The sequence below is a fragment of the Nuphar pumila genome, chromosome 7, assembly GCF_984573655.1.
Source record: "Nuphar pumila chromosome 7, dmNupPumi1.hap1.1, whole genome shotgun sequence".
NCBI lineage: Eukaryota > Viridiplantae > Streptophyta > Magnoliopsida > Nymphaeales > Nymphaeaceae > Nuphar > Nuphar pumila.
In genome coordinates this window covers 29,957,802-29,976,091 of record NC_143255.1, presented here as the reverse complement: position 1 = coordinate 29,976,091, position 18,290 = coordinate 29,957,802, and the positions used below count along the sequence as shown (strand labels likewise).

General features: G+C 34.5%; 1 protein-coding gene across 1 annotated transcript; it reads left to right on the top strand.

Moving 5' to 3' along the window:
* Positions 1–13,146: 13,146 nt before the first annotated feature.
* On the top strand, positions 13,147–16,880 carry LOC149831714 (Pentatricopeptide repeat (PPR) superfamily protein). The gene is made up of 2 exons (XM_090012182.1): positions 13,147–13,312; positions 13,429–16,880. The coding sequence occupies exons 1-2, from the start codon at positions 13,199–13,201 to the stop codon at positions 16,576–16,578; spliced, it is 3,264 nt and encodes a 1,087-aa protein (XP_089868308.1). The 5' UTR covers positions 13,147–13,198; the 3' UTR covers positions 16,579–16,880.
* Positions 16,881–18,290: the final 1,410 nt, after the last annotated feature.

Genomic DNA, 18,290 nt, shown 5'->3' with positions numbered 1-18,290 from the left:
AAGAGAGGGTTTTCTTTCAAAAACCTTCTCTATTATGTCTTTCGACAAACCCTATGATAAACCCACATATGGAGGGGCGTGGTATAAGGTTTGTTTCTAAGAAAAATTAGAACTCGTGCCTATTCTGATTTACATGTAGAGAATAGAACCCCCTACCTTTCGTGCAAAAACACCTCTTTCAGTTGGAAAAAGCAACTCCATAAGCAAACTGGCCGTCCACTTCATATGGTGGCTGCGTCGACATGATCTACTCGCTCCACCCACATATGTAGGTTCACCTATTCATTGTGTGTAAGAGGAAAACTAAAAAAAAGGAAGAGGAAGAAGAAAGAGAATAGGGAAAGAGAGAGAAAAAAAAATTCAAAAGGGATTAAATGGGGGGGGGGGGGGGTGAGCCCTCCTTCTTTTTTATAACATATGAGGCTAGATCAAGGGTTTGGAGCAAATCTCAGCCCTTGATTTAGATCTTCCTTTCTTCTATAATTTTTTTTTATAAATTTTTCTAATCAAATCTTTTTTTCTATTTGCCTTATATTTTTTTTTACCTACTTAGCTTTTGTTATTATTGTATATAGTATACTATAAGATATATAATATGAAGTGTAGCCCTTCATAAGCTGGACATCACCCCCTTATGGGGTTTCCCTTTCCATTTGAAAATTTTGTCAAACTTGCTTGCTTGGCAAACAAGTTTGACTTAGTAAATTGTTTATATATATTTTTTCCTTTTTCTTTCTTTCCTCCTTTCTTTCCTAATTCATTTTTTTTTATTTTCCTTGTTAGCCCATCGTAGAAGAATCTAGGATGGGACATCTCCCACTTTGGAGGTCTCCCCTCTTTAATATATAGCAAGTTTTGACTTGCTCTATATGGTATGCTTTTTAGTAATATTTTTACAACTTTCAACTTAAAGTTGTAAATGCGAATTTTTTTTCTTAGCTATACTATGAGATATAACAGTGAATTTTTTATATTTTTATGAAATATAACAATGAATTTAAGGCTAAAATATTATTTGAAATTAAGATGAGAATTAAATTATAATTTCAACATTAATTAGGATTCAGAATAAATTTCAAGTTGAGAATTTATTATGAATCAATTTTTTTTATTTTAATCAGATATAATCTGGATTTAAGCTGAACTTAAATAAAATGAAATTTGAATTTTAATATCAGCCCAGTTTTGAATTTAGCGTGTATTTGAAATGGGAGTCATATTGGATTTTGATTTCAATTTCTGAAATTGGAGTCATATTGGATTTTGATTTCAATTTCTGGAGTTTTATCAAATTTGGATTTCCATTTGGGAATTTGGATCAGACTTGGATTTGAATTCAGATTTAATAAATATATTTTGAATATTATAATTATATTTGGGCTTGAGTTATACTTAAATTAAGATTTATTTTAATGTCAATTCAAGTTTGAATTATACAATAATTTGAATATTCATCAAAATTGAGTTTAGAATTTAAATTGAATTCAGATGTAATAACTATGATTCTTCAGAGTATTTATAATGAATAAAATAACAAGGAATAAAGATTTTTATGATAAAAAATATAAAAATGCAAATTAGCCAAAGATGAACTATAAGAAATATTAATGAAAAATTAAAGTTGATTTTAGTGAAATTCATATTTAGAATCAAATTTATAAAAAAGATAGAATTTAATAAAATAATTAATAAATTTTATCAAAATAAAGTCGAATATGATTTTAGATGATTTTATGCTATGTGTGTAATATAATTTCAATAAATTTGAATTTAGTTTTATGAGTTTCAAATCCAATTTATAAAACAAAAATATAAGTGACTAAATTGTCCTACCGGCCCCAGTGGAAATTGCTTTCAAAATTTATTTTAGTAAAAATGACATTTTTAGAAAAGAATTTTGATAATTGAGATAAATTAGTGTTTAAAAGAATTTCATATGCATTTGAAATAATTTGTATTATATGTAAAGTTATTTCAATTAAATTTGAAATGTAGCTTTGAAAATTTTAGATCCAAAAATATATAATAAAATTAATTAATAAAGAAACAATGAAATGACAAATTGGATTTAACTAAAATTCATAAAATAGTAGAGGTCCATAGGTGGTTCTCCACTATGGGTCCCATCCTATGTGGCACCTCATAGTATAGTTAAGAAAAAAAATGGATTTACATCTTTAAGTTGAAAGTTGTAAAAAAGTTACTAAAAAGCATAACATAAAGAGCAAGTCAAAACTTGCTATATATTAAAGAGGGGAGACCTCCCATGGAGGGGGGGGGGGGGGGGGGGGACGTCCTATCCTAGATTCTTCAAAGATGGGTTGACAAGCAAAATAGAAAAAAAATAAGGAAAGAAGGAAAGAAAAAGGATATATATATATATATATATAGAGAGAGAGAGAGAGAGAGAAATAATTTACTAAGTCAAACTTGTTGGTCAAACAAGCAAGTTTGACAAAATTTTTAAATAGAAAGGGAAACCCCATAACAAGGTGACGTCCAGCTTATGAGGGGCTACACTTCATATTATATACCTCATAGTATACTATATACAATAATAATCAAAGCTAACTAGGTAGAATGAAAAAATATAAGGCAAATAAAAAAATATTTGATTAAAAAAATTTATAAAAAAATATATAGAAGAAATGAAAGAAAGGGGGATCTAGATCAAGGGCTAAGATTTGCTCTAGCCCTATATGTTATAAAAATGGAGGAGAGACTCACACCCCCCTCCTCCCCCCCAATTTTGCTCTCTTTTGAATTTTTTGTTTTCTCTCTCTCCTTATTTTCTTTATTCTTCCTCTTCTTCTTTTTCTCTGGTTTTCCTCTTACACACAATTCAGAGGTGAACCTATGTACGTGGGTAGAGTGAGTAGATTGTGTTGATGCAGCCACCATACAAAGCAGACAGCCGGTTTGCTTATGGAGTTGCTTTTCCCGACTGAAAGAGGTATTTTCATGCGAAAGGTTGGGGGTTCTATTCTCTACACGTAAATTAGAACTTGTAGGCATGAGTTCTTTCAATTTTTCTTAAGAACAACCCCTATACCACACCCCCCATACGTGGGTTTGGCATAGGGCTTGTCGAAAGACATGATAGAGAGGGTTTTTGAAAGAAAACTCCCTCTCAAAATCGATTTCTTCAAAATCGGTTTTTAGAATCTGATTCAAACAATTGTTAAAAAAAGGTTTTTTGAAAGCATCTAAAATTTGATTTAATTAAGAGGGTTGGTATTGATTTCTCCTTAGAAGAAATCGGTTCTAACCCTAATGGATGAATTACTGAAATTTAAAAATGAAAGAAAACATGATATCACATGTTATGGACTTTGTCAGAAATAAAAATTGAAATTTTTGGAAAATATATGTAATGCTTAATTATTTCTAGCCAAATTTTAGTTAGAAATTGTAGTTAATATTCATATGTATGTACTGTGGTACTTAGCATGCTTTTCATTATTTTGTTATTTAAAAATATGTGTTTCTATGTGTATTATTGCAAAAATATCGAAACTATTTTTCGAGAAAATAGGGTTGGGAGAGAAGGATCAATTTTTTGGCCTAACAGCTGCAAAAATGGGATTTGTCCAGAGTAGATTAGCTAAAACATTATCTGATGTTATTTCTGAAATTTTATTTCATATGTTCATGTAAAAAAATGCAGAAATATGAATTCGAGTGGCTTGTTTTAGCCCACTTGAATGCATATTTTTCGCTAGTATGTATTTTTGGCCTGATACCTGACCGGTAAATCATTCATATCTCCCTCATCCAAAAAAGTTTTTATGAACAACTTATTGCGTTGGAAAGCTAACAAAAATTTATAGCTTCTGTAAAATTTTAAGCTCTGTTCATGGATTGAGCGCTGAACTATGACAGTCAGAATAGAAAAGTATAGGTATGCACTAAATCATTTGTATCTCTCTCATCTGAAGAAATTTTTATGAACAGTTTGTGGCATCGAAAAGCTGACAAAATTCTCTGCAAATTGTGAAAAATTTAACTTTGTCTAACTATTGTAAAAATTTTTGTAACCTCTATAACGGTCAGACAAAATTGAGTTTTTGCAAATTTGAAACTGGTTCAAGACTCAGTTAGCGTATACTTGTGAACTCTATGCAATTTTGTGCATGCTTTTGCGAATAAATATGATATTGCTTATGAACAGTTAAAAGTCAGTTTTCTACAGGGAACTAAGTGCCAAATATATGTCACAAATTGGATGATATGCTAAAGCACTAACCCTCATTTTTTTCTTTTTATATGGGTTTGAAAGTTATTTTACCTTTTTGTCCCTCTTCTCTTAATTCTGGTTGAATCTTCTTGATTACCTATTCACCCTTGCTCTTTTGTGTTATTTTCAGGGTTTTTGTTTTTTGTGAACCCTAGTTATTTTTTATTATTCCATAATTGGACCCCAGTATTTTCTATTTTACAAAAACAAACCCTTGAGTTTTTTGTTCACAGAAATAGTGTTGTTGTTTCTGGGTTTTTTCAGAAAGGATCTTCTTCTTTTCTATTTTTATAGAAACCACTTGTTTATGTTTTTTCATAAAAAACCATTTTTGTTATTAATTATTTCTTGTTCAGTTTCTAAGATTTTGTTATTTCCTGATTAGTACTAAAATCATGATATTCATATTTTAGTACATGGTTTGTCTGATATTTATGATATAGTACTTGAATTGTTTGCTATTTGTTATTTAGTACTTAGACTTACTATTTTTTTCTACCTGATAGTTCTATGACAAAATATTTTGTTTTGTTACCTGAAACTTGTTAAAATTGTTAAAAAGTAGTTCTGTTAAAATATTAATTACAAAACAAAGACATAACTTTTTTGAAATTATAGAAAGAGGTTCAAAAATTCTAAACACTGCAAAAAAGAGTTTTTATGCATAATTAAAGTTTCAAAATTAATACCAGTGAAAGAATTCATATTTACTCCCAATATTGTCTTTTTAAAAATTGAAATATGGCAAATTGAGTAATTATAGTTGAACTTTCTAGGATTAAGAATCTTAATGCCACAAACTTTGGGATATGGCAAGGCAAGATGGTGTTTCTCCTTATTCACGACAAAATACTATATGTCTTGAATAAAAAAAACAATTCTTGGAGATAAAGCTAGTGAAGATAATAAAAAAAAAATTAGTTAAGTTTGTTGAGGTTGACATACTGGCAAAAGCCACACTCCTCACATTCATGCAAGATGATCTCATATTTGTTTTTGAGGATTGTGATTCGACAAAAACAATGATGAAAGTGTTGAAGGAGAAGTACAACACGATTTCTGAGACTTGTATCCAACTATTTCTGGAGTAGTACAACCTCTGCAAGATAAAAGAGTCAGAGGATGTGGTAGAGCATGTTAATTGTATGCTCATAATGGCCAAAGATCTGGTGATGGTTGAAAATGTTATTCTTGATTGCATACATATGTCTACAATTCTGTCTAGCCTCTCTCCCTCATGGAAAATTGTGGCTATTGCCATGAGGCTAAATTGGAAAAATCTAACTCTGGCCGAATTTCCTTAGCAACTCGCCCTGGAGCAGGAGCACATGCAGAAAGAAAATTAAAGCAAGATGATCCAGTTTGCAAGCTCTGAAGCATCAATATCCTGAGGAATCCGACCCAGCGCCCTTGGTTTAAGAAAATCAATAAATTTAAAAACAATAACAATAAAGGAAAATTTGTGCACAAAAAAAATCATGACTTGCACCAAAAGGAAACTATTTCTATTATGGGAGCCCTGGGCATTTCAAGAGGAATTGCCCAAATCTGAAAAAGAAGGATATAATGACTAAGCTAGAAGGTAGTCATGAGATTGTCTGCACAGTTTTTGAGTCATTGGTGAGTGATGGAGACCTATTAGGATGGTGGATCGACTCAGGTTTGACTCAGTATATTGCTAAAACCAAAGAGGGTCTTATAGAGATGAATGAGCTAAAGGCAAAAGATTAGAGGATCTATATGGGAAACAATACCTATTGTGATGTCATAAGTATTGAGTCATATAGGTTGTTTGTTGATGACTACAACCTTATAGTGACTAATGTTTTGTATGTGTTGTTCATGAGAAGGAATCTGGTATCTGTTGCTGATTTTGTAAAGAAGGATTTTAAAGTTCATTTTTGACTAGATAAGGTAACTTTTGAGAAACGTGGACAAGTGAAATTCACTGGATACTTTGACCCTCACCATGGTTTGTTCTGTCTTAATGTAGTTGCTCATACTATGAATAAAGTGAATGCTTTTGGTTATGATTATGCCTTGAATGTTGATGCATACATGTCACATTTAAGATTAAGCCATATAAATATTAATAAAATAAAAAGAATAATAAGCCAAGGCATATTACTTACTATTTAAAACATGAATTTTGATAGATATGAACCTTATATGACTAAAAAACATTTTCAAAAAAAAGCAGTAGGGTTGGAGAGTTGTTGACTATAGTCTACTTAAATATTTGTGGTCAAATTTGAAACTCATGAGAAGAAGTCATACTTTATTACTTTTATAGATGATTATTCAAGATATATGTATGTTTATCTGATTTCTAAGAAATCAGAGGCCTTAGAAAGGTTTAAGGCATATAAGTACGAAGTAGAAGGGTTGTTAGGCAGAAAGATCAAAGTAATTTGATCTGATCTAGTTGCTGAGTACAACTTTGATGAGTTTAAAGCCTTTTGTCATGACAATCATATTACTTATAATACTATAATGCCTTGTACTCCTGAGCAAAATGGTGTAGCTGAAAAATAAAATAGGATATTGATGGATATGACTCAGTCAATGATGTCTCATGTGAACCTTTCAAAGAAATTTTGGTGAGAGGTTATTCATACTACCATGTACTTTTTGAATAGAATCTCCTCAAAGTTTGTTGATCTAACACCATGTGAGTTATGGATTGGTAGGAAATCATATTTGACTCACCTACGAAAGTGGGAGCCAGTTGCACATGCTCTAATTCCTAGACATCTAAGGGATAAGCTAGACAATAAAATACTTAGGGGTATTTTTGTTAGGTATCTTGAAGGTTCAAAGCGGTATAAATTGTATAACCCTAAAAAAGGTTTTATAGAGAGCAGGGATGTTGAATTCCTAGCAGTAAAGAAATGAGGATTTGATCCTCAAGAAGATGATGTACCATTTGTCATCTTAAATGATGATGGTGTGTTATTGAATGAACCAGAAGTCTCTGTGCCATTTTCAAAGGATCAAGAGCCAATTGTATATGATGAACAATCTCCATAACATATAACTAAACATAAAAGGTTCAAAGTTTCTATATCCTATTTGGATGATTACTATGTGTACTTGACAGAGGAACTATGTTACTCTATTGATTTAGATGGAGTTGTTGATAATCTTAGCTTTCAAGATGCGACTAGTTCACATGAATCCAATGAATGGATTAAAGTAATGAAAGATAAAATTGACTCAATAGAAAAGAATAGAGTATGAAAACTCCTAACATTGCTTGATGATCACAAGACAATTGGTTCTAAATAGGTCTTAAGAAAAAATATAAAGTTGATGGGACTATTGAAAAATTTAAAGCAAGATTGGTTGGAAAATGATACACTCAATGTGAGGGCATCAATTTTAAAGAAACTTACTCTCCAATGGTGAAATTTGCTTTCATTTGAATTATATTGGCCTTAGTGGCATTCTTTGACCTTGAATTACATCAAATGAATATAAAAACGGTCTTTCTAAATGGTGAACTAAAAAAGACTATATATATGCAACAACCAGATGACTTTGTTATAGAAGGTCAAGAGGATAAAGTTTATAGGTTGAAGAAATTATTGTATGGGCTTAAGCAATCACTCATATAATGGTATATGACCTTTCATAAGGCAGTTACCAAATTGAGTTATATTGCAAATAAGCTAGACCAATGTGTATATGTCAGAAAAAGTGAGAGTAAGTTTACCATCTTGTTCTTATATGTTGATTATATACTCATAGTAAGGAATGACATTGGAATGGTTATCAAAACCAAGACTTGGCTATCATCTCAGTTTGAGATGAAAGACTTGGGTGAAGCATCGTACGTGCTTAAAATTAAAATCATACAAGATAGATAGTCTAGATTATTGTACCTAAGTCAAGAAAGATGCCTTGACTATATTTTGAAAAAAATCAAAATGAACAACAATAAAGCCAAGTTAACTCTCATTGTGAAAGAAATGAAACTAAGTAAGAATGATTGTCCAAAAGATAGACAAAAAAAACTTGAAGTCTCTTATGCTCAGGCGGTTGGTAGTTTGATATATGCTATGTTATGTACTAGATCAGACATTAGTTTTGTTGTGAGTCTAGTGAGTAGATACCAATATAATCTTGTCATTTCTCATTGAAGCTTAATGAAAAGAATCTTTAGGTTATTGGTTATTGATCAGACTTAAACTATGTTACAAAGCAGAAAAGCTAAAGCTTATTGGTTATTCTGATGCTGACATTACAGGAAGCATTGATGGTGAAAAATCTACTTCTAGATATGTCTTTACTTTGGGAGGTAGAGTTGTTTCTTGGTCATGCAAGAAATAGGGTTGTATGGCATTGCAGAATCAAGAAGCTGGATATATAGCTTATAACATGGTTGCGACCTTTATGGTATGGATTTGTCACTTCTTGAGTGAGTTGATACTGGATATCTCAAATGAACCATTTTAAATATATTGTGACAATAAAGCTACAATAAGCCTAATAAACTCTGGAGCTGATAACTCTAAGAGTAAACATATTGAAGTAAAATATCAATATGTTCATGATATGATAATGAAAAATGAAATATCAGTTAGTCATTTACCTTCGTCGGACATGGTAGTCGAACCATTGATGAAGGCAATTACTAAGGATGTCTTTGCAAGACATGTGAGTCAAATGAGACTCATGTATATGTAAATTATCATGAGTCAATAGTTCACTTAAAGTGAAAGAAATTGTCATGACGATCTTATTAAAATCCGCAATATGCATGAATAGAATAAGAAGTAGTGAGTGTATAAATGTAAAAGCCCATAAGAGTGAGAGTTGGCATTGTAACACTGAATGCCCCTAAATGACTTATGGTCAAGTGGGAGATGTAAAGATTTATGGCTATATGGTCATTTAGGAATCTGATCCATCTATTATGAAGAAGGATTTTCTCCGTTATGAGGATATAGGACCCTTGAGAGGTCATCTAGAATCCTGAACGCATGAGGTTGACCCATAGCTCATGCAATGAAATTGACATGTAAAACAATAAAAAAATAAAATTAATATATTTAATTAATTAAAATAAAATTGAATAAATCTATTTTGCATGTAAAACAATTGGAAGAGGAAATGATCATGGGGGGCATTTCACCAAGATAGGGAAACAGATTCCAGCCCCTAGTTAATATAAGGGAATCTCTCTCATTCTCTAAAAGATATAAATACACAAAGGAGAAATAGCGAGAGAGAGATCACAATACCTACGAAGAGGCTGTGACTAGGTCCTCATCTTAGAGATCATCAGCATAAAAATGTGCTCCACTTTGATCCATCTTTATCCAAGCTACTTCGAACACCCTTCTTACAATTACCATAGCCTTATTGATGAATGACAAAAAGAGAAGGGTGTGACATGTTTTTGTGAGCGTAATTTCGTGCATATTAGAGACCAAATAAATGTCTATTAGTACTTAATGAGACATTGAGTTATTTCACTTATTTTCTTACAAAATTTCAGGTACTCAAATATGAGCAGACTGATGCTGCAATACCCGATGACTCTATTTTTGTTTAGATTAGGATAATTTGAACTATGTCTAAGTCTTTATTTTTTTTGTTTATATAAACTCTGATATTCATTCAATCAAATGAAATATTTTTGAAGTAATTGTTATGGTTTGGTTTTATTTTTCAACCCCTGTGATGGTCCCGAAGATCAGAGCGCTTTAGTCAGTGTTTTAAAAAACAAAAATTGGTAAAAATTTAAGTCTCTAAATTTTTGGGACTTCACAAGGTAGGTTCGATAAATTCAAACCGAAAAGAATATGTTGGCTCAACATAATCTTTATAGACCCATGGGGCAGGTTGAGATTATAACTTTGATCATTTAAAAAGTTAATGGATTATATTCATCCCAATCTATGTCACAAGGTCGTGCCATTTTGGGTGCTTGTCCCTGGTAATATGAGCGGACACACCAACACATACAAATATCATTTTCATATTTTAACATTTTAATAATTTTTATATTCAAAATATTTTTTTATTACCAAAATATCAAAAAACAACTTTATATTGATTGAAAAAAAAGCTTTGTCCTTTGTATCCTTTTTTCTAAAAAAAATCCAAACTTGTATTGCGTGTCCTCATGTCCATGAATCTTCGTGACATAGATCCCAATTGGTTATTTACAGTATGCGTTCTATCCAAGCTAGGGGTGGGCAACCGGCCCGACAGCTCGATGGGTCAAGCCAACCCGGCTCGCCATGGGCCAGGTTTGGGCCATGATTTTAGGCCTGGCCCCATTAGGTACTAGGCCGAAACTCAGCCTGTTATATATGTGGATGAGCCTGAGTTATTTATTAAATTTTTTAATAACATAATTTTTTTAAAAATTAACTATTACATAGTAACTTGGATAACTATTATTATTTACCTAATTAGTTGCATCAGAACTTGCTATTTGTTAATTATTACTATTTACCTAATTAATTATACTAATTAAGAATTAATTAGTTACATGGGAACTTGCTATTCTCTCATTAACCCATAATTTCAATCATGCATTTATGCATTTTAAGATTGGAACAGGCTGGGCCACGCCAGACCTGGCCCGTTGAGCCCGCCATGGGCTTCTCTTCAAATCAGAGCCCGTTAAGAACCGGGCTAAAACCCGACCTATTAGTAAACAGGTTGTCTGTACATGTTCTCGTAATGACTCAAAACTCAAATAGATAAAGAACTGAATAAATTCATACTGGAATCCATGTCACAAAGATAAGGGTACGACCCGCTTAGGGATGGCAGTGGATGGGGGGAAAATGGGGCCCCGCCCCACCTCGCTCCATTTGGACCGTGGATGAAGGGCATTAAACGGGAATGGAGGTTGGGATGAATGTTAAAATCCATCCCCTTGCGGGGATGGACTTATGCTTTCCCCCACCTCGTTCCCGTCCCGATCCCCACCCCATCCCATCCCCTGCCTCGTCCCGGTTTGGACCGGGGATGGAGGACATGAAACAAGGATGGAGGCAGGGGTGGAGGTTAAAATCCATCACCGTGTGTGGATGGAGGCGGGGATGGAGGTTCGGATTTTGGGACAAGGCGGGGGTGGAGACCTTGTCCCGGCCCTTGTCCATTGCCATCCCTAGACCCACTTAATGAGGTAGTTTGTAAATTTTTTGAAAAATAGGACACGGGAACACTGATAGATCACAAATCCCTCTCTTAGCAAAATTTTGACAAGCAAAAATCTTATATTTTGAGAAAAGTGGGGTTTCGCGAAAATGTCTCGGCAAAATACCAATATATATAAAAATAAACATATAAAATATATAAATATAGAAAATAAACAATATAAAAAATGTTTTTATCACGTTAACAATGTGATATTTTGAAAATATCGCACTTTTTTGGTATTATATTAGCCTTCAAAAATATACATTTTCTTGTTATATTTTGAAAAAAAACAGTGACATATGTGGCATAAGGTCTGAAATAAATATCAGTTTTTTTTTACACCCGATTCAAGTTAGGATCTTATGAAACCTGACCCGAACCCAACCTGAACCGACCCACTCAAACTGAAACCCGACAAGAGCCTCTCACTACCACGGTACCACCACTACTTCTCTCTCTCTCTCTCTCTCTCTCTCTCTCTCTCTCTCTCTCTCTTCCCCAATACTCTGCCGGATTGCGTCCGGCAATCTTCCCTCCGGCGGACTCTCCGGTGGACACCCGTGGGTGGCTTGGTCTTCCTCCTCCTCCTACTCTTCGTTTTCTTAGGTAGGTCCCAAAAAAAACTTGTTGGGTCATCCATTAAATTTTTTGCTTGATAGGGTTTTGATTCTAAGTTTTTTTTTTAATTAGCACAATGGCTGATGTTTGTTAGCGTTTAGGTTATTAATTTATTTTTTTAATAGCATGAATGTTTAATTAGGGGTTTTGTTTGGGTTCTTAAAAAGCATGAATGTTTTTTATTTGGGTTTTTCAAATGACATGAATATTTGATTAGGTATATCTATGTTTTTTTTTCAATCAATGTTACATGATTCCATGAATGCATTCTTGATTTTGGTTGGAATTTTTAGGGCTTTTGCTTTTTTTTTAATAGCATATCTAATGATATGATGTTTGTTAGGATTTAGGGTTTTAATTTAGGTTTTTTTAGAATGGCATAAATGTTTAGTTATGGTTTTAGCCTTTTAAGGTTTTTCTGTGTTTTGTTTTCTAATTACCATTAGGCATGAATACGTTAATAATGAATGCTTTATTTTGGTTAAAATATTATGATTTTTTTATCAAATAGCATAATTTCATAATTTATGATGTTTTTAGGAATTAGGGTTTTGATTTGATTTTTTTTAAATGGCATGAATGTAATTTTGGTTTTAGGATTTTTAAGTGTTTTTATTTTTTAGTTAGTATTAAGCATGAATCCATGAATAATGAATGTTTGATTTTGGTTAGAATATTATTGTTTTTTTATCAATTAGCATAGATGAGAGATCTATGATTTTTGTTAGGATTTAGGTTTTTGATTTGCATGATTTCAAATGATATAAATGTCTAATTAGGTTTTTGATCGTTTTCTCTGTTCTTTTTTTCTTTTCAATTAGCAATAATGATCATTCTATATTTGATTTCTATTAGGATTTAAGGTTTTTCTTTGTCTGTTTTTCAATTAGCATTAATCATTATTTCTAGTTTGGTTTTTATCATAATTTTAGTTTTTTTGTGTTTTTTTTTTTGCGTGATTTTTTTATACTGTTCATTTGTGCTCTCCCTAATTTAAATTCCTGTTTCCACCCTTGCCACAGAGCAATGCTTCTTCGCCATGGATGAAACACTGAGCAATGTAATCCCTCTCCTTCTGCAAAACCCACTCATTCCTTCAAAGCCTTCTCCCATCTTCTTTGCAATCCCAAGTCTTTCTGTAAATTTTGATGGTTCTCTGCACCCAAATTACCGAAATTCATGGCTTTCCCATTGCCATCTATTCTTGGGCCCATCTCAAGATCCTTCACACCCCATTTGTATCATAGAATTCAGAAACATGCCACTCTACGATCTCACAAGATACTCCACAAGGTACTACTACTACTACTGCTATAACAATGCCATTTTTCTCTGTTACTCATTTAATTTTGTAGTTTTTTTTCCATGGGATATGATTCTCGACTTAGTTTATGGTTTGTATTTTTCAGTGGCAGTTTTATTGTGGGGATCTCAATGTGCTTAATATTGCTAATCTCAGTCAATCTGCAATTTGTGTTAATGAAGTCTATGAGGAAGAAATGGTGGGCAGAGATTTTCAAATGGGTGGTTATGGGAAAGTTTTCAGTGGTGAAGGAATTAGAAGGGATGGTTTTGATCTTCTTTACTTGATGGAAAGACATGGGGTTCGACCCAACTCTGAGACTTTCGCTTTATTGCTTGATGAGTGTTTGAAGTTTATGTCTTTAAAGAGTGCTAAAAGAGTTCATGGGAGAATTGTGAAGATGGGTTTTGAGGGAGACTTGTTATTAGCGAATCAGTTGATTAATGTTTATGGTGGTTTAGGCAGTCTGGATGATGCGAGCCAAATGTTTGTTGAAATGCCTCAGAGAGATTGTGCTTCTTTTAATCATATTATCATTGCTTGTGTAGCTCAAGGAAGGAGAGCGTGGGTGCTGAGATATTTTATGGATATGCAGGAAGAGGGGGTGGACCCTGACCTGGTTACATTTGCGTATGTCTTGAAGGCTTGCTTTGGAGGCTCTGCTGTTTTTGGTTTCGTGAGGCAGTTGCATGGGAAGATTGTTCGGTTAGGATTTCAGGCAAATCTAGCTGTTGGGAATCCACTGATCGATCTGTATGCAAAAGCTGGTGATGTCATTGGGGCTTGCATGATCTTTGATGAACTGAGTTGGAGAAACAGCACTTCCTGGGTAGCCATGATATCTGGCTATACTCAGAATGGTCACAGTGAAGATGCCCTCATTCTTTTTTCTCAGATGCAGGGATCTGGTACTGCACCCACCCCTTTTGTCTTCTCTACAGTACTTAGTGCTTGCACTAAACTTGAATTTTTTGAACAAGGCAAGCAGATTCATGCACAAGCTTATAAGCTGGGATTCTGCTCTGAAACCTTTGTTGGCAATGCTCTTGTTACTTTATATTCTAGATGTGGGAATCCAGGCTTAGCAGACCAAATGTTCCATGAGATGCTTCACCGAGATGGTGTTACATGGAATTCAATGATCTCAGGACATGCACAATGTGGAAATAGTGAGAGAGCACTGGAATTCTTCAAGCAGATGCAAGTTTCTGGCTTAAAACCAGATCCTGTCACCGTTGCAAGCTTATTGAGTGCCTGTGCTAGTATTGGTGACATTTGGAAAGGGCAGGAGCTTCATGCATATGTTACTAAATCTGGGGATGGATCAGATTTTGTTGTTGAAGGTTCTCTGCTCGACTTTTATGTAAAATCAGGTGATCTCACTGCTGCCTCTGAGCTTTTCGATACCACAAAGAAAAACAATGTGGTGCTATGGAATTTGATGCTTGTTGCATATGGGCAAATTGGCAATCTAGAGGACTCTTTTGAACTGTTTTCCCAGATGCAGATTGCAGGGGTAGATCCCAATGAATACACATATCCTAGTGTACTGAGGACATGTGCTTCCTTAGGAATCGTTGGTCTTGGAGAACAGATTCACACTCAGACCATTAAAACTGGTTTTCAGCTTAATGTCTATGTGTGTAGTGTGCTGATAGACATGTATTCCAAATGTGGGAGACTGGATGTTGCTCAAAAAATCCTTGACCATCTTCCTGAACAAGACATTGTCTCATGGACTTCAATGATCTCTGGATATTCTCAGCATGACAGATTTGCTGAAGCCCTGGAACTTTTTGAAAAGATGCAGCTTCAAGGGATGCGTTCTGATAATATAGGATTATCTAGTGCTATTAGTGCTTGTGCTGGCCTGCAAGCACTTGAAGAGGGGCGGAAGATTCATGCCCAGTCAGTGGTTCATGGTTATTCATCAGATCTATCTATCAGAAATGCGCTTGTAACTTTGTATGCAAGATGTGGCCACATCAAAGAAGCATATGCTGCATTTCAGTCTGTTGGTGATTCAGATCCAATAACATGGAATGGCTTGATATCAGGATTTGCACAAAGTGGAAACTGTGAGGAAGCTCTGCAGGTTTTTGCCCGGATGCATAGGGCTGGGATTGAAGCAAGCTTGTACACTTTCTGCTCCACCGTAAGTGCTTCTGCAAACTTAGCAGATGTAAAACAAGGGAAACAGATGCACACTATGATGATAAAAAGCGGTTTTGAGTCAGATACAGAGGCTGGTAATGTATTGGTTTCACTCTATGCAAAGTGTGGGTGCATTGAAGATGCATACAGAGAGTTTCTTATCATTCCACAAAAGAATGAAGTCTCATGGAATGCAATTATCACAGGTTATGCACAACATGGGTGTGGTAGAGAAGCATTGGGACTTTTTGAGTGGATGAAAGAAGAAGGTGTGAGACCAAACCACATCACCTTTATTGGTGTTCTTTCTGCTTGCAGTCATGTGGGCTTAGTGGGTGAAGGCCTTGGCTACTTTAGGTCCATGAGTAATGAGCATAACATCATCCCAAGACCGGAACACTATGCTTGTGTTGTCGATATTCTTGGCCGTGCTGGACGTTTTGATGATGCGCAGGATTTTATAGAGAAGATGCTCATCAAGCCTGATGCTATGGTTTGGAGAACCCTTCTCAGTGCTTGTACTGTTCACAGAAACCTGGAACTAGGGCAGCTTGCTGCGCAGCAACTTCTAGAATTGGAGCCACATGATTCTGCAACTTATGTATTATTGTCCAATATATATGCAGCACTTAGAAAGTGGGATGCTAGAGATCAAATAAGGCAGATGATGAAGGACAGGAGAGTGAAGAAAGAGCCTGGTCAAAGCTGGATTGAAGTTAAGAACAATATCCATGCATTCTTTGTTGGTGATTGCCTTCATCCATTAGCAGATAAGATTTATGAATATTTAGAGGAATTATCTAATCGAGTAGTGGAGATTGGGTATGTTCCTGATCATCAGAGCCTCTTGCATGACTTAGAGCTGCAACAGAAAGACCCAAGTGTATATGTGCACAGTGAGAAGTTGGCAGTTTCTTTTGGACTTATGAGTTCACCTCCTGGGATCCCCCTTCGTGTAATGAAAAACCTGCGTGTGTGCAATGATTGCCATACTTTCATGAAGTTTGTGTCCAAGATTGTTAATCGGGTCATTATAGTACGAGATGCAAACCGGTTTCATCATTTTGATAATGGGAGTTGTTCATGTGGTGATTATTGGTGATATAGAGCAAACCCAACGGAACTTCCATTATTTCTTGAAGAACGTTCACCTCACCTGGTCATGCATGCCCATGCGGATTACGCATCAGTCAGTGTGGCCGAGTAAAAGAAGACAAAATAAATACAAACGCAGGACAAAGAAGCCTGCTTATTGCTTGGTGAGAACAGCAAAATCTCCCTTATATATTTTTTTTTCTTTGGATATATCTTCAGTTATAGATTCATAATGAAAAAAATTCAAAGCTTGAGTGTACTTCAAACGGATCTTTATGGTTGGACCTTTGATGATGTATGTAACATTTCAAACAAAAGCTTGTAACATATGCCTGCATTTTTCTGTTAAATGTTAAAAATTATATTCTTTCTTCTATTTTGGTTGGTTTGCTCTGTGTGATGCCTACTTTTACTCGCAGCAGCGATAAAGGCCTCAGCTTATCCGCGTATACAACCGAGTCTCAATATATACTAGCAAGCTGCTTATTTCTGCTGTATTTTGTTTTTGTTGTGTGGGGATGGGCTGCATGCGTGTTTGGTCTAATATCCACTTCAAATTTCAGGTGTGAAATGGATATAATCAAATTTCAGGTCTGATTTTTGTTGGGGTTTTTGAATTTTTAGAAACGAGAACATGGTTTTATGTGGTGGCTTTTTTACTAATAAATGGTCCTGAATTTCAAAGTTCAGGATATCAAGAGCTTGCCTATATTCGACCTAAAATCCAGAACTTCTAAGTTTTTCGGATTTCCTATATGCGTGCCGTTGGAAGGGAAGTCATGTTTTTGTTTGGGTTCTTGAAGTTTCACGATAAGGGCATCAACAAAATGGGATAAATTTTGATATTGTGTAATTCACGTAATTATTCTTGATTCTTGAAGTAAAACTTATTTGCCTTTGGCATAACACTGAATGTTTGGCGCTTCTATGGGTAAACGAAATTACACAAAAATGACATGTCCAGCTATATCACATGGACACACCATTTTGGGTGTGTCCCTGACTATACGACTGGGCACACGATCGTGGACACCAACACACACACACGCACACAACCATTATTTTAATGTTTTTGATATTTTAATAATAAAGTATTATTATTATTTAAGTATCAAAATTATTTTTTATTAAAAAAATAAAAAATCTGGTTTCCCTTGTGTCCTATTTTCTGATATTCTCAAACTATAGAGTCGAGCTCTCTTCACATGTTCAGTGTCCACAAATCTTTGTGACATAGGTGTCCAGTCAGTGTTCTTTTAGCCGTTTTCATGAGGTTAGTTAAACAGAATTAGGAGAGGGTGGTGTATGTTCCCCCCCCCCCCCCGCGATGATTCACTGAATCTCACGTCTGTGTTCAATGAGCACCACGTATACAAGCACATGGGGCTCGTATTCCTGTGTATGTTGACATAACTTTGCATCGGACTCTGGTGTTGTTGCAAAGACTTAAGTACCCTTTCTTGCTATTCTTCTCATAAAGTGATGGTTTGAGAAAATGACAAAAATGTCCTTCATTCAAAAAAGAAAAAACAAACAGTTCAAAAAAAGGACAAACATGTCCTCCATCCAGAAAGTCGAGGATGATGTTGACTCTTCAAAGTCTTCTTCTTCTTTCTCCGTTCAAAAAAAGGACAAACATGTTCTCCATCCAGAAAGTCGAGGATGATGTTGACTCTTCAAAGTCTTCTTCTTCTTTCTCCGTTCAAAAAAAGGACAAAC

Coding starts and splice junctions, on each gene's coding strand:
- LOC149831714 (XM_090012182.1), top strand. CDS start 13,199: ATGGCTTTCCCATTGCCATCTATTCTTGGGCCCATCTCAAGATCCTTC. Junction 13,313..13,428: donor CTCACAAGATACTCCACAAG/GTACTACTACTA, acceptor TGTATTTTTCAG/TGGCAGTTTTATTGTGGGGA.